This window comes from Anser anser (genome assembly GCF_964211835.1).
Source record: "Anser anser genome assembly, chromosome: 17".
Lineage (NCBI taxonomy): Eukaryota > Metazoa > Chordata > Aves > Anseriformes > Anatidae > Anser > Anser anser.
In genome coordinates, this window is record NC_139738.1 from 174,562 (window position 1) to 196,436 (window position 21,875).

The window sequence follows — 21,875 nt, forward strand, 5'->3', positions numbered from 1 at the left end:
GACCCCATGGGAGCCGCAGCAGCGCGGCCGCCGCAGGCCAGCCGCGCGCGGGCGCTTCTGCCGGCGGCGCTGCTCGCGCTAGCGCTGAGCCCGGGGCCCGCGGCCGCCGCGCCCTGCGGCGCCGACTGCCCGGCGGGTGAGGGCGAGGGCCGGGCCGCGCCGCGCCGCGGGGTGCCGGGCGCGGCCCCTCTGCAGCGTCTGTCTGTCTCGGCCTGCAGGTACCTTCGTGGTGAGCGCGGGCTGCGGGCGGGGCGCGGGCTGCCGGCAGTGCCCGCCCGACACCTTCTCCAGCGCCGCGGGACTCAGGGGCTGCACGCTATGCCGCAAGTGCGAAGGTACCGGGAGGCGGTGGGGTCCGGACGCGGCGGCGAGGTTTAACCTCCGCCTAGATTGGGGGAAAAAAAAAAAAAAAAAGGAAAGACGACATTTGTCATGCCGTTGTAAGTGGAGATGTTACCAGTGAAGTAAGATGATGCATCTCGCTGAACTGACCAGCTTTAATTTCTATAAGAGTAAAGGTCCCAGGCCTTTGCTGCACTAGTTTTCGTGTATTTGTTTTTTTTTTTTGTAACATCAGGTTCGTTTGCACCTTCCAGGAAGATTCAGGTATTTAAAAGCGTGCTCACCAAAAAGCGATGCCGAGTGCACCTGCAAGGAGGGGTACCGATGCAGTGGCGACGGCTGCTCCCGGTGTGACAGAAGCTGTGGCGTGGGTGAGGAGAGCGCTGGGAGCGGTAAGATTGCCTTCCCTGCTAGCTTAATATGTTTGCATCCCCGGCACCTTACACAGCACGGCCTCTTGCACGTCTCTTAAAGAATTACAGCAAGAACGTCCTAAGATAAAAGCTGCTGGTGCTGTTCAGCAGTTTGCACGCTGCGTGGAGTGAGCGCGGTAGCAGACAAGCCCACTGAAATCATGCACCAGTTGGTTCCCTTGGCATGTCACTTCTTTTGTTGCCAGCATGTAGTAGGAAACTGTATCCAAGTACTGTACTAGTACATAGCTCACAGGGATGGGCACAGGGAAGGACTTGCCATGAATGCTTAGAGCAACATAATAAGATAAAGAGAATAGTAATTCTGTGAATGTAGATCATAGTTACTCTAAGCTGTTAAAAATAATGTTTCACATGTTGTTCTGTATGCTCATCCTGTAAAAACATACCTCTCCTTGTCTGTTGAAGGTTGCCAGACTTGCCACTATGGAACTTTTAATGATCAGCCAAATGGCTCCTGTAAAAACTGGACAAAGTAAGTAAGCTAAAAATAAATGCTGTAGCTTGACTGGACTTCTCTCCATGACTTTTTTTCTTTTTTTTTTTCTTTTTCTTCCCTTTAAATGTCTTTCAGGTGCTCAGCAAACCAGGTTGTGGAGCCTGGAACTGCAGCAAAAGATGTGGTTTGCAAACATACTTCAGATAATCCCACTTTAGCCACTATTCTATCTACCACTTCTCCTGGGATTCCACTTTTTGTCACTGTGCCAGGTGAGTCACTGTGTAGTATTGCTTACGGAGCTGAGGAATTATCACCAACTTACTATAGCTTTTTCACTTACTGTTTAAAGCAGGAGTCCTTTCTCATACCCATTTTGCAAGATTAATATAGAAGCAGCCATGTTGAAATGGAGACAAGAAGGTCAACTAATTCAAGTGCAGTAGAATTTTGCTCTGTAGCACTTCTTAAAGACTGTTGTTTGCTTCCTAGGGAAGAATATCCAGATGGACATTATCAGAATTTCTCTTGCTGTAGCTGGGCTGTTGTGCATGGTATTTCTGCTACCTTCATGTGTATGCTTCAGCATCTGGCAGAAAAAGAAACTACATGCTGTCTTCAAGAAAAGTAAGATAGATACGCTCCTCAATTTCATTTATCTTTTTGAAACTAGGCAGAAATCAGGAATCCACGTTTTTGAAGTCTCTTTAAAAGTTGCAGATAATTTTTTTTTCCTTCTAGAAGTTTGAAATAGTAACTGAAAGGAGAATTAATTTTGTTATTTTTATTACAAAAAAAACTCTTAATTATCAGTGGGTGTTTTAGCAGTATTACAGGATAACTGCAAGCATATCCATAGAAGTGAAGTATCCGTGCAGGTGGAAAAGCTTAACTGAGCATTACTAATCTAATTTAAAGGTCAGTTCTATCACTTCCAAGTACCATCCTTGGCATGCACTGCAATAGCACCTTCCATTTCTGTCTGCTCAGAAACAGTATCAGTGGCCTGGAGTCAGTATCTCTGAAGTTTGGCTTCAGTAGAAGTGGGGTTATCAGTCAGAATTTTTAAGGTTGGAAGGGACCTCTGAAGGTCAGCTGGTCCAACTCAGAGACTCTGAGCTGGTCCAGCTCAGAGATACTCAGAGTAGGTTGCCTAGGACCATCTCCAGGCAGCTTTTGAAGATCTCCAAACGAGGAGACTCCACAAGCTCTCTGCGCAACTTGTGTCAGTGCTCAGTCACCTGCACAGTAACAAAGTGCTTCCTGATGTTTAGATGGAACCTCTTGCATTCCACTTTGTGCCCGTTGCCCCTTGTCACGGCAGCGGGCATCACTGAAAAGAGCCTGGCTGTCTTATTTGCACCCAAAGCTGGAGTCAGGTCTGCACTGTAGTAGCAGTTGGGATGTGCTGCTAAAGAGATGCAGAACCAGCCTGAATCTAGCACTGCCCTCTGAGAGCTAAAAAGCCCTCTGAGGAAGCACAAGATTACTACACAAAGATGAGATGAATTGCAGCCAACAGTTTATCAAGCTCTAGTTTGGCTCTACCAAAAACTTGGTTTTTTTGCATTTAGAGTGAACTGTACAGTACCTGTATTACCTAAGCTTTCAAATTATTTGGAGAATACTAGCCCATATTACCTTGGGTAATGGAAAGTGACTGTAATCATAAGTTAAGCTACCAGAAGAAAGTTTGCTTGCAGTTTCATAAGTGTTCCCAATCAGGACTTTTCTCCCAGTCCTTTGCAGCTGACACTGACAGAGCTGTTAGCAAAAGTATGTATTATCTTAAAATTAACTGGAAGCAAAAGACTTTGGACAGGAGGGGATGGGTGGTCCTGTGTGGAGATAGGAGTTAGACTTGATGAGCCTTGTCGATCCCTTCCAACTCAGGATGTTCTATGAGTCTATGATCTTGAGACTTCTAAATTGTGTCTGAGTAAGCATGTACATGTCACTCTTTTGCACTGCCCTGCATACCTAGTTGTTTTATTAAAAAAGCTAATACTATAGTTACCCTTCAAACTAGCAACTAGAAGAAAATAGCAAGGTTGTTTTTGTTGTTGTTCTGATTTTAAATTTCTCCTAACAGCTAAGGGGTTGATTTTCTAGGGTAATTCTGAATACAGGAGAGAATGTTACTCAGACAAAAATAAACAAAAAAACAACAATTCCAAGTTAGTCTTCCTTTCATCCTTGTGGCAAACAGTACAAGCAGCAGCTGTTGCATTAGGGAAAACAAAGTATTATAAATTAGTTTTATTAGAAATAGTGTTGTTGAGAAATAATTTCATGCCAAATTATGGAATCACGTGGAAAAATAATTCTTGTTGACTTCCTGCAGTTGTGACTTGAGGAAGAGTGAAGTAGGATGGCAGAATAAAAACAACAGAAAGTGAACATTTGCTCTTTTTCTTTAGTGCATACTACACCTGAACAATCAGTTCAGGAAGATGCCTGCAGCTGCCGCTTTCCTGAAGAAGAACAAGGTGAATATCAGGACTGTGGCAAATCCACAGAATTCAGAGATCTTTTGGAGAATTAGGAATTGGACTGTCCAGGTCAACCATATTTGTGTTTCTTTTTAGAACACAGAACAAGAACCTGTTTACATAAATAGGGAGGAAACATAATCTGTAAATTTCAGAGTGGTACATAGCCCAGCGAGGAAGGAAAAAAACATAGCTTTCCTAATTCTTAAAAAAGTAAAAATATATAAAAATATCTAGTTTGTTGACTTTCTTTATCTAGCACTAGGAATCATATTTCTAAGAAGTAGTGCTTGATCTAAATGTAGTACTGCGCTTAAAAGAGATAAGAGAAGGCACTATGGCCTTCTCCTTCCTCTGATAAATGATGTCTGACCCATAATGTACATGCAGTCTGAAAGCATTTGTCACTAAAAAGGAGATCAGTAGCACATTGGAGAGCTACATGTGACACTCATGGTCTCTCTATTGCTGTTACCAGCTCAGCTGTCCTCGAGTGTAGAGCTGCAGCTCCTCCTATATCATGGCTCAAACCCAACAGCGTTGGGTTCCTTTTGCAGCTACAGATAGATCTCGTTTCAGATTTTCAGTTGCTATCAGACGTGGAAACAGATACCTGGCCTGACCACCACACGCCTCCTTATGTAGGAGAGAGGAAGATATAAAAATCTAGAGCTGTAATGTGTTTTATAATAGTTTTTGTCTGCTGTTGTATTCTGGTGATTGCCTTAAAAGAGGTAGCGGAAACTCTGAGAAAAGCTGTGGTTGACTTGCTCTTAGAAAGGGATGTTACTGTGCAGCTGGACTGTAACACCTTCTGTTCTACATCATTCAGCTTTGATCTTTTAGGTGATGTAAATATATTATGTACATTGTAGATGAGGTATATGTAGAACGCGATACATTTCTGGTACTATTTCTGTAACTCTGAGGTTGGAAAGATTTTAACATCAGTGTATCTGTCTTTTTGATCAATTACTGTTACTTTGGTCTTAAAGAGAAAAAAGAAAATGAATGTTTGAGTCATGGCAATGACATCATTTTTAACCTTTTTCAAAACCAAATATTTTATTTTATTTCTTCAGTAAATGTTGTTCAAAAATAGAATGAAAACCCACCAACCTGTCGGGTAGAGGGTGATTTTCCTACGTGATTCCAACTTAGAGAAGGATGCTGTTGTGTTTGAAGAATAACAGCCCATCTCTCCATTCAGCACAAAATCAAGATAGGTTATTTTCACCAAACCATGCTTACTAATTTTGATAAATTTCCTTTTTTGTAACTTCTTATACACGTTAGGAAATAAGTGTAGTAACCCTGAACTGTAAAGTTAAGTATATTTAAATAAATTATTTGTTTTGAGTCCCTAGTCCAAGTCTCCTTTCATCTCTGTTCATAAGAAATAAGTGACTAGTAAGCCAAGTTCACAAAAACTTAAAGACACAGATAGGACATATGAAAACCCACCAATATTTATAAATCAAAGAGTGGCCTTTACAGCTGGGGAGGATATTTTAGAACCGGCTAAAATAGTTCTGCCTGTGATTAGTTTCTAATCCACACATTAGGTATGAGAATTAATGTACACATCCTGTAAAAACTCAGAACAGCTGGTGTTTTTTGCTTGGAAAAAGATACACTAGTTGGAGTTTTACATTTTGCTAGTGCATTCTGCATACATTTTGAAATACCCAGAAGACTGTGAAACCCTTATTTTCCTCTTCTGCACCTGAAGTGGAAGCAAATCTACTTACTCTACTTGAGGTGCTCATTTCAACACTTTTTCCAGAGAGCTTCGTTTTGCTGTTTCATACTGAAGCTTCAGGAGTGACATGAAAGTCCCATGAATCAAAAGAAAGCCTGTGGCCAAACAAACAAAAACACCTAAATCAGTACAAATTAATTTCAGAAAACAAGGGACACATTTACACTAGAACTGGCCTGCTGGACTATTTCAAGGAACAGTCATTCACAGAAAGAAAAGAAACAATCCGAATGAAATTCCAGGTCCAATCTTCCTTTAAATCAAAGGATTACGTTAATAATTCTACCTGTAATTTTTGTCAGTTAAGACCGTAGAAGCGTAAATTAATGATAAAATTAGGTTTGTACTCTTTCTGTGAAATACTTAATTAGATCTACAATGCAGACATGATTTTAAATATCAACCAAGAAGCCCTAACAGTGAAGAGCAAAACACGTTATTTTCAAAAGTAAAATAAATCATGGGAAAGAGAAGACGGGCACTTCACAGAAGGGCTGCAGTGCTTGCATGCTACCGGAATGCCTTGGCAGCAGCGCTGTATTTTATGTGGTTATCACGGAACTGAAAATACAGGTGAATTAAGCTGTTTTGCTGCTAAGCAAGATATTACAGTTCAGAGCAACAGGAACACTGTACATACTAAGATGGAACGTTTAGCAGCTTTTTGTCAAGTTCTGTGAATTGTAACTTTCCATAAGAAATTCAAATTACAGGCATAGAATCATGTGCTTTGTGGAACATAATTCATTTATACTATCTTTTTTTGACTAAAATGTTAGGTCGAAATCTTAAGTAATATTTTGGGGTCACTTCTGCCAGTGGAATTCTTGAATATTCCAACATTTTTATATACCTCCAAATCTTGGGGGTTGAAGGGGGGGAGCAGGAAAAAAAAATATTAAAATTCATGTTTTCTTCTCCAACTATACATCAGATCCTGAGCCAAACATTTAGTCAACAGCCTCAATCTGAAACTTAGTTTGTGTAGTTCATTCATTCATTCACATCCTGTAATGAACTGTTTCTTTATCATTCTGACCTCTGCAAAACATTAAAACTTGGAACTTGTCTTTTTAGCATAAACTTTGCAGAGTTAAACAGAAGTACTTCTTATTCCAAAAAGCTCTGGTTTGCACCTGTTTTTGATAGGTCATGGGCATCTTGGCTTCACATGTAGATTTTCTTAAAACATACAGATTCTTTAATATCTGAATAAACTTCCCAGTTCACACAGAAATAATGCAGATCAGTCCTTCTGAGCTGTAGCTGTTGTCTGCTTTCTGTAAATATTTATTTTCTTAACAATCTTTTTAATTTATTATGTGGTGAGCAAAAAGAAACTGGGAATGCCATGATGACTCTCAAGCAGCCCAGGTGGCTGAGAATGAGGTAACAGGCCAGATGTAAGCTTTTTGCATTTCCATTTGTTTTTTTTGGAAGTCAGAAAGTGTCCTTTTAGCCAGACTGTGTGTGGAGGCCTTGGTGATGTCAGACCAGAATTCTGAAAGCATGGCAAGAGAAGACAGATCCCCTTTAAAGTTAAGTTTAAACAGGGAAGCCTGCTGCTTTCTTATTGCTTCCAGAAGCAGTACCATTTCCTGACACAGTTACTGGCATCAGTGCTTAAAACCTTGGTTGCCAGATATCTTGAGTTGCGTGGTAAAGGAAAGCAAAAGCTTCATAGCAAAAGGTTTTCTGTCCCTCATCTCCCTTTATTCTACAAGTAAACAACACCTAGGCATGCTTGTGTGTTCCTGTGCCTGGTACTTCTGGGTGGGAAAGACTCTGAAACTGTAATAGCTTCTCGTAAACATATAAACATATTTTTTAAAGTATAAACATGAGTTCTTATTTTCAGTTTTTCTATCAGATCTTTTATGCTTACTCTGCTATTGCATCAAGTATCTCTTGTCCACTGTGAGCTCCCTCAGGCACCTCCTTCTGCTTCAATGTGCCATCCTTCAGGTGCACTAATTGCATATCTCCTTCCAACAGCAAAGAACAAGACCTACAGTTTAGTGAGTACAGATGTAGCATAAGATCTCCCAGAAAACATGTGCAATGTAGAGAAGAATTCCTCTACATCTGGCACGGTGTCACACTCAAAACATTTCCAAACAGAATCAATGCTGTTTGAAGAATAAAGGACACAAGTATATTGTACTCCCCAAATGAAGCTGTTCACTATTTGAAAACACTTACCAACTTGTCTTTTCATAAATTAAAGCTAGTGCACCGTTATCTTTGACAGTCATTCTGACTAATCACCTAGAACTCTCCATAAAGAGATGGCCCACTCTGAACAGATGTAACACAGGAAAAATTATTAAACAAGTAACTCACACCACAACACTTGCGTTTTAAGCAGGTCACAAAAATTGGAGATAAGTTTCACTATTAAAATTATACAAAGTCTTATTCTGTCAATAAGCATTACCTCAGTTTTTTTCTCAGCTACAAATAAGGCTTCCCTGACACAGTGCTTTTTTCAGACTCTGTCAAAGGAGGTGCTTCATCCCACAGTTGTTTTCTTGGTGTGTGTGTGTGTGTATGGCGTGTTTGTTGGTTTTTATTTTTATTTTTATTTTTTTTGTTGTTAGCTGAGTGTCATGAACAGATATCTGAGCATCCTTCTATCCCTGGAACTGGCATGAACAAGGCTGTTGGATATTGTCATTGCCCTCACTGTAAATAAGAGCTTCTAATATAGTCTACAAAGAAAATGGAAATTCCCTCTAACCTCAGTTTGGCAAGAGCTAGTTATGATATCACCTATTATGTTTCCATTCACCTTCCAGATCCTGGATGCCTGCCAGTGAAAGCAGCATATTATTCCCGCAATTCTCTGAAGCAAACTGGATTTTTATTGTAGTGGAAAAAAACACCAGCCGAACATCCACTGAAATCAGTTCAGATTTCTCCTGTTTGTCTAGCCAGTTTGCAATAAGAAAATAAATAATTTTTTAATGTGATGAACCAAGTGCAAAACCCCATACAAACACACCTACTTCAATTTAGGGATGATTTAGTATAGTTTACCTTAAACCTGTTAAATCTATTCTCAGTTTACATAATCTAAACTGAAACAAGTCATTTCAAAACAAATAAAATGTCCAATCTACCAATTTAAGTCAGTATGAAACCAAATCTTAGGTTACAATTGTACACTTTTCCCCTGCACACAAGCATTTTCAACAGGTTTAGAACAAATGCTATTCTGGAAAAAGAGGCTGGTGGACAGAGAGGTGAAAAAGAATTTACATTTATCTATAATACTATAGACTTGAGAAATGTTTATATCTTTAAAAAAAACATTCACAGTGTTGATATTTTGATTGTTTTCATTTAGAAAAAGTATAACCCATTTAACCTGAAAGAGAACACTACTCTAGGCTGTAAGCATGCCAAAAAAAAAAAAAACTACTTTTACTCAGTATACAAATTTTAAAACAGCTTTGAAAGAGTAGAAAAGAATTCTAAATATATCTATGTATATAAACACATCAGCATCTAAAACAGAATTTAAGTATCTAAAGCATAATACATTGTTTTCAAACTAGAATGGAAAAATACAGTGAACAGGTACATGAAAGGAAGAAACACTATTTACTCCAAAAGAACTGCAACACTGCAAGTCAACACCACAGTTGTCTCATCAAGCTAAAAATCTCATCAGAAATCCAGAGATTTTATGATGATGATGATGATTTAACATTGTCATTATTATAGCCAGCCATAATAATGAATCTTTTTGACTTGTTGTGGTACACCTCAGTAAGTGCATTATCTTATAGAAGTAGAGGTGTAACCACAGAAAATGCTCGATGGTTCAACTCAGAACATGAGTTTCAGTTCTAATAAGAAAGGAAGCTGATAATTCTCCTCTCTAACTGGAGAGTTAAAGGATTTAGAAACCTGAACAGGCACTCCACTCAGGAAGCCTACAGACGTGAAAGTATACCACTCTCTTGTCATTACGTCTTCTAACTTTCTGCACTCATCAGCAGTGTAGACTACGACTGTAAATACTTCTGCTCACATGGAACAATGAGGCTGGAACATACAACATTTATGTGTTTTTCAAAAGTGATTAAATATGCCTCAGGGAATTACTGAATATGCAAAGGACTTACTGTGCTGTGGCAGTACTAATTATCTTACCCTACATAACTGTTTCTGCACCTTCTTCCAGTGATGCCTAATGACACAGAAAGAGATCATTTAAATAAAATGTTAGTATCATGGCAGAAACAAATAATAAATGAAGAAAGCTTTGTATGCCTCCCACAGTATTCTGTTTTCATAGGTGGCAGGTAGCAATGGATTAGATCCTTCTGAGCCTAACTCCTGCTTGTCTGGGGGCCCTAGACCTGGATGCAGTACTTCAAGTGGATCCTCACAAGGGCAGAGCAGAGGGGGACAATCACCTCCCTCCTCTGCTGACCACTCCTCTGTTGATGCAGCCCAAGATGCAGTTGGCCTTCTGGGCTGCAAGTATGCACTGCTGGCTCATGTCAAGCTTTTCATCCACCAGAACCCCAAGTCCTTCTCTGCAAGACTGCTCTCGGTGAGTTCTTCACCCAGTCTGTACTCATGTCTGGGATTGCCATGACCCAGGTATTATGCCTTGCACTTGGACTTGTTGAACCTCAGTAGATTCACGTGGGCCCACATCTCAAGCTTGTCCAGGTATAAATACGTCCTTTCCTTGTGATATAAGATCATAATCCTGCTCTTCCAAACGTGAAAACCTATGCTTCTGTACACAGGTGAACCCTTTCTATTTCCATACCTGTTCATCAGACTCTGCTCAGAAGGAACTAGGTGGTGCTGTTTTGTAAAAGCCTTACTCACTAAAAAAATGCATATGTAGCAAAGGAGTAAGAGTTAAGACGCTAAATACTAACTGCCCTTCAGAATTCTCGTATATTGTAATCTCTCTTGAGAATTCTTCCAGGAAAGAAGGGAGTTCTTGCAGGATTTTGCTCCCATTACCTAATTCCATTGTAGTAAGTAACATTCCATTTGCCAAATCAGAAGACAAACCTCTGGTAACTGCTTTCTTCACCTTTATTAATCCATACTCTTATTTATCACCCCTATCCCCAGGAATGGACTTCCACTAAAGTCAAGATCAGTCAGAAAGTCAGTCAGTCATTATGGAGAAAATCGGTTACTACTTGCAGAAGAAATTATTTAATAAATTGGAATCTCTCTCTTGAACAGTGAAGAGAAGATTCTATGTGGCTGACTGCCAAGGAATGTGCATTTATTTACACAATAACCTTGAAAAAACTGCTTTAAACCTCAAGTTGCCTGATGAGACCTATGCCAACTTTCCCCTTGTTAAGCATACACATTTGTCCTGAGATGTGAATCACTGAGTCTGCAGCGATTCCATTTAATTAACAAACACACACACACACACAAAAAGGATTAAAAGGATTATGCACTTGGAAAGTAAAGTAAAAAAATTACAGTCAGCTTGTGTTAGCCATTCATTTACTGCCTTTTAGTAGGACAGATAAATGCCAATGATTATTAGGAGACCTCTTTAATTAGTCAGTGGCTTCTGTCCAAGCACTAAACTTCTTCAGAACTGACTGAAATTTGTCCTCTAATATCACTTGCAGGAGAGTCAAAAGCAACTATATTTTGTAAAAATGAGTCTGATCAGTGATCCTAAGCCTCTCTAGTAAAAACAGGAAGAATGTGTGCAACAAATGAGAAAATCTGATTAAAAAAATAAAAAGAGCAGAAAGACACCTCTGACAAAATTGCTTTTGTTCCATCCTAACCCATCCTTCACTGTAAATTCCAGGCTTTATCCTCTTGCTCCTAAGATAATGAACCAGAGCACTATATTCAAAGGCAGCAAAATCTTAATAAGTCGCTAATAAATTGTTTTGTAATAAGAAAGCAACAAGGCACATCATCATACAATAACTAAGCATGAATGTCCCAAGTGGGGAAGTGTAGAAGACAACTCTTATGCTTCACCATCTGTTGTAATTTATTGCTTTAAATTTCTGCAGTTCTTTGAGCTAGAAAGAATGCAAAAGAACAGCCTGACCTGCCCACGTCACCACCCAAACTATGAAGAAAAGAATCATTAGGTTATTGCTGCTTCCCACAGAAGCCGGAGAGAGTTTAGGATCTCAAGATCAGAACTGCAGGGATGCAAAGATGAGAATAAGCCTATAGTACTCAGGGGTAGAGAGAAACAGAAAATGACACTAAGCTTCATAGTTCAATTTGCTGAGGATGTAATTTTCTCAGCAAGCTAGAACACAAGGGCAGGGGAGCAAGAGATAGGTATCATAGAATATCCCAAGTCAGAAGGAACCTGCAAGGATCATCGAGGACAACTCCTGGCTCCATACAGGGCAACCTAGTTGTTAAACTCTATGTCTGAGAGCATTGTCCAAATGCTTCTTGAACTTCAGCAGGCTCAGTACCATGACCACTTTCCTGGAGATTCTGATCCAGTGCCTCAAGCCTCACAGCGAAGAACCTCTTCCTAACATCCCACCTAAACCTCCCCTGACACAGCCACATGCCATTCCCTCGGGTCCTATCACTGGTCACATGTATTTTTAATAGTTTATACAACGTAAATTGAACAAATAATTACCTGGTGCCTATGCAGGCACAAGGACTCTAGCAGCATGAGGTAGCGCTGTTCCAGGCAACCAGTGCCATCCTCCATTCCCTGTCCGTGGTCCTGTGCAGGAGGCTGAATAAGGACAGAGCTCTGCAAACACCTTCCTGAATCCTCCTTTTACAAGCTTTTTTTTTTTTTTCTTCCCACTCTCTACACTTCCACCTATAGCAAACAGATAAACAAGGCTGAGCACTGGAGATAGAGGAACAATGCCAAGAACATACTGAGACCACAAGCAGGAAGGGAGAAGAAAAAACAAGCTAGTACGCAGAATGGAACAAGATGTAAGAAAAGACTAGCAAAGGGGCTGCTACATTAAAGCCCTATGAAGGTCAAAATTCTGCATAAGGTCTTTTGTCTGTAATTTCAGAGAGTTAAAACAGATAATTGAAGCAGGCTTTCCAAGCCTTCTCAACAGGCCACTTCTAGAAGCACCAAGACTGAAGACATTTAAGAGAAGGAAAAAGATGTTCAAAGTAAAAAAAGTGGAGGAGATCATACTACTCTTCATGCAAGAGCCATTCAAGAGTGAAGACACTGTCCTGAACTGTCTGCTGTACTTTAATCCACATAATTGTGGTTGTGCTATTTAGTAGGCTGAACTTCCAGTGTAGATTTAACACCAGCAGCACGATGCTGACTCCTCTTAGTGAAGCTACTCAGGGAAAAAAGCAAACAAAACAAAAAAATAAGAAATACATTAGATGGAGACTTCCTCCAGAATAAAAATCTCTAACCTTATTTAATGTCTTCACACTCAAAAAAAAAAATCTTTAGCTGAGAAAGGTATATGTAACGCAAGAAGAGAAGAAAAATATAAACTTTTTCAGAAGAGAAAACAAACAAAAAAATCACATCACCCTACTGTTACTTTTCCTCAAATTATTTATATTAGAGACCTAAATGTTAAGTCTACACCCCACTGGCTGTTGAAGTAGACTCAGTGCCGGGTTCTGCTCTTGAGGCACTCTAGGTTTGTTCAGAAGGTTTCTCAGCGCCACCTTCCGGGGAAGCAATTTCATTATCAACTCTCTTAAATCGACCAAAGGACAAAACCAGCATGAACGGAGAGAGAATGTTTCTTTTCTATGAAGAATAGCCTGAAAGAACTAGGTACCTGTTACTAGTCGGGGCACGCTGGCTACCGGTTAAAGAATACAGCCACCCAAAAGTTAATTTAGCCCAAGTCAGAAAAAAAATAGGTAAACGTACTCACCTATCCCAGTTCTTTCCTAACTGTTCTCTCCCTTTACGCTTCCTAAAACAGAAAAGAAAGGATTGGTGCACCATGTCTAGGATCAGAACTGTTTTGGACTACTCTGGATTATTGGTAGGTCTTTAAAGATTCAGCTGTTAATACAACACCTTACAACAAACCTTTGAAGAAAATCCAAACCAAAAACCTTCACATGTTCCAGTTGCTGCGGTGTTGCAGAAGCAGATACGCACCTCCAAAGAAAATAAGCCCAAGCCTCCAGCTTGGTCTACACTTGGTCTGATGAAATAGGAGTGTAAGTACGGACAGTCACTGACTTGCAGCCTATGCCTTTCAGCAAGACTGCTTTGTCCTCCGTTTTTTGTGGTGCACTGACCAGACAGGAAGAAAGGTAAAGAGAGCTCCTTTCTGCAGAAAATGTCCTCTTTTTCCTTACTTAGACTGTCTGCTCTCATCATTTCAGTTTTAAAAATAAACTTTAACCATATAGTCAGTTCCATTACAGTTTTCGTGGAACAAACCTCATTTCAAGATCTGGTCTCTGCTCTTCTGTTTGTGGCTACATTATATCCAGAATCCAATTCCCATAAGATATCGATGTGCTATATTTCCAAGTTCCAGTCATGCCAGACTTACTTTCCTTCATGTCAAACAGTGTGAAGCTTTAGCTTGCTAGTTCTGTAATACTGAGAAGACAGGGGAATTAGGGACCAGTTTATCAAGCTTCACTTGGAGAAAATACCCAGACTACAGTGTGCCAGCCCAACAGGGAAAAACAAACAAACAAACAAAAACAAACAAAACAACAACAATAAAAAACACAACCCACCACACATACACAAAACCAAAACCAACAAGAAAACAAAAGCAATAGTTCTGCCCCCCGCCCCCCCCCCCCCCCCCAAGAATGGTAGAAACTACTAACAAAGGAGCAATGTTTTAGCAGCTGTGATCTGCAATCTTGTACCAGACTAAATTTTTAGGCCATTTGCCAATTCTGTAACAAAATAAAAATATCTTCAGAAATGTCTGCAGCCCTCCCATCTTCATTTATGAAGAGGTATGCATTGAGTTATGCACATAATTATGCCCGTAACAGAACAAGAAATCCTAGGTCAGAACCTATCAGATCTTAAATAAAACTTTAAGAGAAAATCAGAACACAGAAGTACTACTGTGCATAGCCAAGTAGACCATATAGCACTACCTGTTCTTACAGACCATACACTGCATGTATTACATCACAGTTTGCACAGTGTGGACAAAAGCAGAATCTTCAGTGTCCAAAAGCTAGTGCCCAAGTTACGTTATTTTTTTCCATTGATTCACTGAGTCTCCCAACAGGCTATTTTCAGTACACTCAAAATAAAATGTATACACAAGACAATGCAAGTTAGTGACAGACAAAGTTATTGCACATATGATATCGCAAGGCAGCTATTTCTATATGCAAAATAGAGCTAATAATCATGTTACGAAGCTGAAGAATTAGCTACAAAGAGAAATTAGAAGTTAACTTCATAAGTATTATTGAGGACAAAGATCTGCTAAAACCATCAGTGACATCAAAGCAAACATAAACCCCGAAGTGATATGCTAGACCCTAGCAAGTAAGTGAATAATACTACAAATATTTTTTCTCTCACACCAGCTGACATGTATACATGTGCAAGTATTCTGAGGGATTCACTGAAACATGTTAGGTTAAAAATTCTAGCAAAATTCAGTGATTAATTTAATTTTATATATTGTTTATATAATTATTATACATAAAACTACTTATATAATTATAATTTATATAATGATAAGCTCATCTGCAATTACGCTGTCAATACATAAGCATTCGACTTCATGCCTATCTTTATGCAATCTAAATGCAAGCCATATAGTTACATCAAGGATTATATCCCAGGAAAAAGTCTCTCATACATATGCTACTGACAAATTATGAATCGTCTTCTCTGAAGTTCCTTCTTTTTACCAACAACCACAATACTTGAATAACAAAACTTGTGCTTACTTGTTATAAAGTGTTTTAAAACGGGGGAAAGAATTTTTGCATCAGATTTCTTCCTTACTATTTAACTCAGAAGGTGGGTAGTTTGCAGTTATTTCTTTAAATGTTTCCCTAACATTATTAGCAATTCATTCTTCACGAGTCATCACTTTAAATCAAGAATAGTTATTTCTTCCAATAATTCAGAACAATTTTTTATGCTAGGTTAACTTGTATTTACTATTCAGAGTTCGTTCAGTAATTTATCTGGAGTCTTGCTGCCCTGTTATTTAAAACTGAAGCACTTGAAAGAAAGTCTATTAGCACAAATAAGAACTTAAAAGATTTTGCACAAAATAGTAGCTTTGATAAAATTTAGAATAGTTTTTTGAAAATCAATTCTCAAATTTTCAAAATGCAATTCACATTTACTTCCCTCACATATGTATTCCCAGTTTTGTACCTTTGTTTAGGATGAGCTGTTTCTTTGCTCTGTATAATGACGTGTGCACTGTCACCTCAGGAAAATGCCTTTGACATTTTGGTGGAAGAAAGAGTGTTTAAGTGACAATTTCAAATCTGAATGAAGGCAATAATCTGTGGGCAAGTTGCCTGACTTCTACATGACGCACTTCATGATTGCTCTAAGAGGCTGAGTCTTCCTTGTCAGAAGACAAAGGACATCAAGTCGCTCGTGAAAAGTGCTTCATTAGCTTTCCTTGGAGGATGCTCAGAGTGAATATTGATAATGCCCTTGTCATTGATAGTTCACTGAAGGAGAAGCATTTGTACAGAGCATCCAGCACCAACAGTGAGATCATGCATCAAATCAGACCTAATAACTGTCCGCAGTTTTGGAACGAAGAGTTGCATGACTCAGATGAGCAGAGAGAATTCCTCTCTACCTACTTATTTATCTTGTAGGGAAGCACCGGGAAAGAGGCACATGAAATGTATTAGGTTAATTCTGTAGGGAAATTATTTTGTCACATCCGCTCGCTTCAGTGAAGTCCAGAGAAACAGGTTTTATAGTTCAGACACCAGCAGCATGAGTTCTCTAAGTCAATACTGGACCTCTCTGTACACACAGGATAACAGAAGAACTTAGCTAGAAAGGAGGTCTGTCTGAAGGTCCTCTGTCACCTCTTCCACCGTGTCTCTGGACTCAAAGCAGAGCATTTGAACTTACATGGAGATGCTCAGGGCCTTGTCTGAGTTTTGAAGTTCTGTTCCATTTCATCCTTAAAGCTGGTCAAACCTGACTGGACACGCTCCTGGGTAACCTGCTCCGACTTAGCATGCTTCAAGCAGGAGGATTAGTCTAGATGAACTGCAGAGGTGCCTTCCAACAGCAATCATTCTGTCATTCACAGAGTCTACAGCTTCTCTGGACAACCTGTTAACCATGCACATGAAAAGCATGCTTTCTTTGAATTAAATCTGCAGCAGAAATCCAGCTATTCTAATATAACAGATATTGCTAATTTTAAAACAGTTCTAGGAGCCACAGAATTCATGATATAAAATCTTAATCTTCAACAGGAAATGTTAACAAAGAAAGAAGGAAGCATGTAACTTGTGCAACTTACAGTTATCACAATCAAAAATATGGAAACAATAGTGACATTAGTTAGATTTCATAGTAATTTGAAAAGGATTTGAAAGCACAAATGTTTGATTAGAGAGGCAGGAAAGAAAGTTATGGAACCTCTATTACTAATTTGAACAGACATCAGTTTTTCTCAACTTAAGAAAAGTCAAATAAAATTCTTAATTATTAGTTTTAAAGTTTCTAGACTATTAGATATGATGCTCTGTAGAGAATGAAGGTAAGATGAGTGAGTTCTTTGATATGAAAATGAAATTGTAAGTAGAGAAGACAAAATATATCAGATAGATAGAAACAAGCTAAAGTTGAAAGATTAATATACTAAGCATAGCAGCCACTTCATAGCATTAAATAAAAACAAAAGGCAAACAGGAAAAAAAAAAAAAAGCTAGTACACAGAATGAAGTAGTTACTTAGAAGTGAAGAAAACAGAAGATAAAGTGAAATGGAAAAGGGACACCCAGTCTAGCGAGGCACTTGCATTCAATACCAGCCAAAGTAGTCTACATGCATTCAAGTAAGTCTCCATGTGGAAGCTCTACTTTCTCTGTCAAGATGATTCTCTAGGGCAATGTTGGATAAGGTCTTCTCAAACAAGTAGATGTGAAATGCTACAAGGAAAATCAAAAAAAGCATCAACCAACCAAACAACCCACCACACTAAGATTTTCGTGTAAATTAACTAGATACTTTAGCTTTCCTTTTTTGCTTGTTCTGGCACAAGAATGCCAAACGTAACACATCCATCCATTTCACAAAAGAAAAAAAAAAGCATATTTCATATCAGATGCTTTGCGTCAAGCTTGCTAGGGCTCATAAATCAGCTGTCTTATTGCCCTGGTCATTTCAACCAACGTCTGACCCTTTTGTTAACTCATGATTTATAACTGGAAGTTACTTTTCTTTATGCCAGATTTATAAACTTTACTGTGCTTGGTTTGATATAATATCCATTTTGTACACCAAGCTGTAAGACAGTAAATTTATTGTCCGTGAACTGTTACCTTGAAAAATTACATCAATGCAAAGTGGTTTCCATTTAGAATCAATGGGCAATAAATTCATTGGATTTTTTTTTTGGGGGGGGTTGGGGTGGAAGAGGCATGATGATATTTATGAGGTCATGAGCAGCTATATAACGAGTGAAACTGGGAGCAGAGGCAACAGTGAGACAGGAGTTCAGAGTTCCAGGGGTTGACAAAGACAAAATATATTCAACACGGCAACAATGCACAAGCTGGTATTCTGCTGTCTCATCATCATCAGCTTCTCCTGTCCTCTCTTTTCTCTCCCCACCATCAACACCAGTGAGATGTCTCATCAACTCTCAGGTAAGAGTCTTTTGATTTTAGTGGTCATAAAACAGTGGATGCAGCATTAAAACCAGAAGAGAAGCATGTATGCTTTCAGAGGGGACTTTTATCTGTGCTGATCAGCTGGAGAAAAAGCAGGAATGACTTCAGAACACTGGCAGCACAAGTAATATCATTGGTGGGTGCTAGTCTTGTAAAACGGGGAGGTTGGGCGCCCTATATATTTTTTTCCTGCTGCTTTGAGATTCAAGGGATGATGTATTTGCTGAATGTAAGTTGACAGATACAGCATCTCTATCTCTGAAGCAGCTTAAGTAGGCATTAGGTAATTTAAAGAAACTTGTCTCTCCACTTGCCACACTTTAAAATGAGCTGTGCTTAACTTAAGTTTTGCTTAACTGAAGTTATATTTTAAAAGGGGGTAGCCTACTACAAAGATAATACAGTCCTATATGGATCAAGAACAGGCAAGCCTGCTTTACACTACAAAAACAGCAATGTATTTACTTGCACTAATGCAGACTCCATCCAGCCCAGTGAAAGAATTAAACTTTGCTGTTCTCAAATTTTGAAGTCATACTGTAGGTCAAGACTAAGATGTATCATTAAATTGCACACAGAGTCTGGAGGGTTACTATCATCAGACCCAACCAGTGCTGGACAACTTTGTGAAATGAGCTCTGTAAGAACAGGCAAATCAAAAACTAAATTCTTTCACAAAGCCAACTACAAAAAAGCAGCCATTATAGAACTGCTTTGCAGGTGAAACAGCTGTTGTGTTGGTTTATTGTAGAATGGTTTGGGTTGGAAGGGTCCTTAAAGACACCTTTATAGGTTTGCTTTGTAAATCTTGGACTCATTGGGCTTATTCAATCTTACTTGCAAATACAAAGAATTGCTAGGCTTGGTAAGACAGAAGTAGAACTCTATATTGAAGAGAGTTCTTTTTTTTGTTTTTAAATCTCAAAGCAAAGTTACTTGCTAACACTGCTCTGAATTAAAAAACAATGTGGGGATAGAGATATGAATTGGCTCAACATAGAACAGGGAATTTATAGTATTCATATTCAGTCTTAAACTGAAATCCCCACTGTGCTTCGCAGCTGTCTTTTTGTACATTTGACAAGCTAACAACTTGGATGTCTAAGGTCTGCAAATATCTTCATAACAAGCTTCTGAACTGTTGGGGGGGGTTATTTGCAACAGTTAGTTTTCTTGTATATTTCCTACTGAGGAGCTATATGGTGTCACCCATCTGTGTGGGTAAAAACAACTAAAACTCCATAGTACAATCCAAAGTGTAACTAAAAATATATATATTAATATTCAGAGTTTTGCAATACCTCCCTCTCACTGTCCACTACTTTGAATGTCTGCTATTCATTAGCAGAGATTAAATTTACTGTCCAGATTACAAAAACCTTATGTTACCGCAAGTATAACACCACTAAGAGCTCCTGTTTGCAACCCACTTTGGGAAAACAGGATGGTTAAAGAATTATAAATTCTCTATGTACGTACAAATCAATTCCATCAGTTATATTACTCTTCCTGAACCAACACGTTGGTGATCTGTATTGGTACGCACTTTGATTGAGATTGATGGTAGAAATGTACCAAGAGGTGTAGCTGCTGAAATCTCTTTTAAGGTTTCCTACATTTATTCCTGCCCTTCCCCCCATTTTATTGCATTTTATAGTTGGGAAATAGGGCAGGTTAATAACACTTGAACAGGAAATTTTATCGTTAATTCACAGAAAAGCTCCAGCATAGGGACTAGTTGATACAGAAATGGATTAAAAAAAAAAAAAAAGATAAACCACACAAATCTGGAGTGCCTACAGCTGGTACCAGAAGGATTACTTTGTGATTTCTCCAAGCAATGTGAGAGGCTGCTGTTAGTTTAAATAAAAAAAAAAATCTTAAAGAAAGGTCTACCAGAGAAATGTCAATCTGAGATTAACATCAGGTGTCTTTTATCAAAGCTCTGAAAGGAAGAAACTATTCCCTATTGCATTCATTAAATGAGGATGGATAATTCAAAATTTCAAGATAATTTGTTGGTGGAGCCAACATACCTGATCAGAAATCATCTGACACTGAATGAAACAGGGATTCAAAGCAAAATACTCTTACCATATGCCTGTCTCTGTCATTTTCTACTTGCAGCTGATGAAGATTCAAGATTAAACCTGGAGCGGCTGGGCAGCACTTCTCTGCTTCAGCGTCTGCAGGATCTCCTGAGTACACTGACTGAAGACAATAAAGCAGGTGAAGCTTTACCACTGCAATTTATGGCAGAGTGCCAATAGTTTGCGTATGCTAGTAGTGCCAATAGGATGCAAGCATTCACATATATTGCACCCCAGCTCCCAGGCAATTAATGAAGTACTTCATTATGCATAACCAACAGTCAGCTGTCATTTAGTTAACTGAGACATTGGTGAAACCTGCTGAGCAGCCATGTTTGCAGCTTAGCAGTAGCTGGAAAAGCTTTCAAATTAGTTTAGCAAAACCACCATATAGTAAAATCCGAGCAACACTTGCAGAAAGTGCAGAATTAATACTCATAGAATATTTGGGGGTCCACAGATACAAGAAATGCCTGCTGAAAAACGTATTGCAGCTTGCACCTCATATCCGGCAGGAATGATAGGCCACAGCAAGAACTGGTCGTGCTGCAACAAAAGGGTTTCCTTTCTCCGAACGTTCCAGTTCAAGCCTTCTGTCAGTTGTAGCATTATGGCACACAAGAATGAATTATGTATGCTCATTATTTCTAAACGACAAAACATTTCATTTTGTCTCCCCTCTACCAGATCTTAGCTCCAACAGCTATAACCCAAGGGAAAATATAAAAGAGGTAAGTAAATGACCATCTTCCACTAAAACAAGAAATTAAGACCCCATATTTTAAACTACACAGAGTTGTTATGAAGACATCATTTAAGATCCACAGACTTAATAAACAGTGCAGACTAAAGTATGCCACAAAATTCTTGAAGCTAGAATCACTCGGCAGTTAGGTTTGCAGTGGAAAAAAAGAAAAGAACAATAAAAACAAATTACATAATAATAACAAAAAAAGTAATCTAGAGCATTTCATTCTAAAAAGAAAAAAAAAAATCTTACAAAACCAAAACACTCCCCTCCCCAAACCAGCTTTGTCAATAAAGGTCAAAAGGCCGATTTCCAGCTTCGGCAGGCCTACTTAATACACCAACCAGTAAAAGGCTGCTTGTCACTTTTCACCCACTACAACATAGGCTACGCAGTACATTCAGATTTGTTATAAGCCATTAGGTAATTTGAGAACGTCATTACTGTTTGCTTGCCTGCTGGCAAATATAGGCAGAAGACACGGAGGTGTACACTGGGCAGCCCCTGCTTTCCCCCAGTCAGAGCACAGTGTGAGGTGATCAGATGGGGGCAGTGAAGAGTGTGCTTTCTCTCTGTTTACCACCCATTGGTAACGTGTCTAATGCTGTTTGACTTCAGATTTTCTATGGAAATCACCCACGAATGGCTTTGCTGGGCCGCCTGTTGACGAAGGACAGGAAACAGTACAAGAAACGTGGGAACCTTTCTGAATGCTTCTGGAAATACTG

General features: G+C 39.1%; 2 protein-coding genes across 10 annotated transcripts in view; one reads left to right on the forward strand and one right to left on the reverse strand.

Moving 5' to 3' along the window:
• Position 1: 1 nt before the first annotated feature.
• TNFRSF9 (TNF receptor superfamily member 9) lies at positions 2-20,472 on the forward strand. Of its 4 annotated transcripts, XM_083802756.1 has the most exons (9): positions 2-136; positions 219-335; positions 597-734; positions 1,185-1,251; positions 1,351-1,487; positions 1,708-1,842; positions 3,636-3,704; positions 18,263-18,285; positions 20,437-20,472. In XM_083802756.1, the coding sequence occupies exons 1-9, from the start codon at positions 7-9 to the stop codon at positions 20,455-20,457; spliced, it is 837 nt and encodes a 278-aa protein (XP_083658882.1). In that variant the 5' UTR covers positions 2-6; the 3' UTR covers positions 20,458-20,472. The 4 variants fall into 4 exon arrangements, with proteins under 4 accessions (XP_083658882.1, XP_083658881.1, XP_083658880.1 ...); XM_083802755.1 differs by lacking the exons at positions 18,263-18,285; positions 20,437-20,472 and adding an exon at positions 8,268-8,853; XM_083802754.1 differs by lacking the exons at positions 18,263-18,285; positions 20,437-20,472 and adding an exon at positions 4,287-5,069.
• Positions 17,394-21,875, reverse strand: part of PER3 (period circadian regulator 3) — a 31,486-nt gene continuing 27,004 nt past the window's right edge. For 2 of the 6 annotated variants that reach the window (XM_083802702.1, XM_083802708.1), the window contains exon 21: positions 18,381-20,520. In XM_083802702.1, the coding sequence (XP_083658828.1) occupies positions 20,350-20,520 (171 nt within the window). In that variant the 3' untranslated portion in view covers positions 18,381-20,349. Of the gene's footprint in view, positions 17,566-18,377; positions 20,521-21,875 lie in introns of those variants that run through there. The other 4 variants (XM_083802709.1, XM_083802707.1, XM_083802706.1 and 1 more) reach the window with 3 other exon arrangements.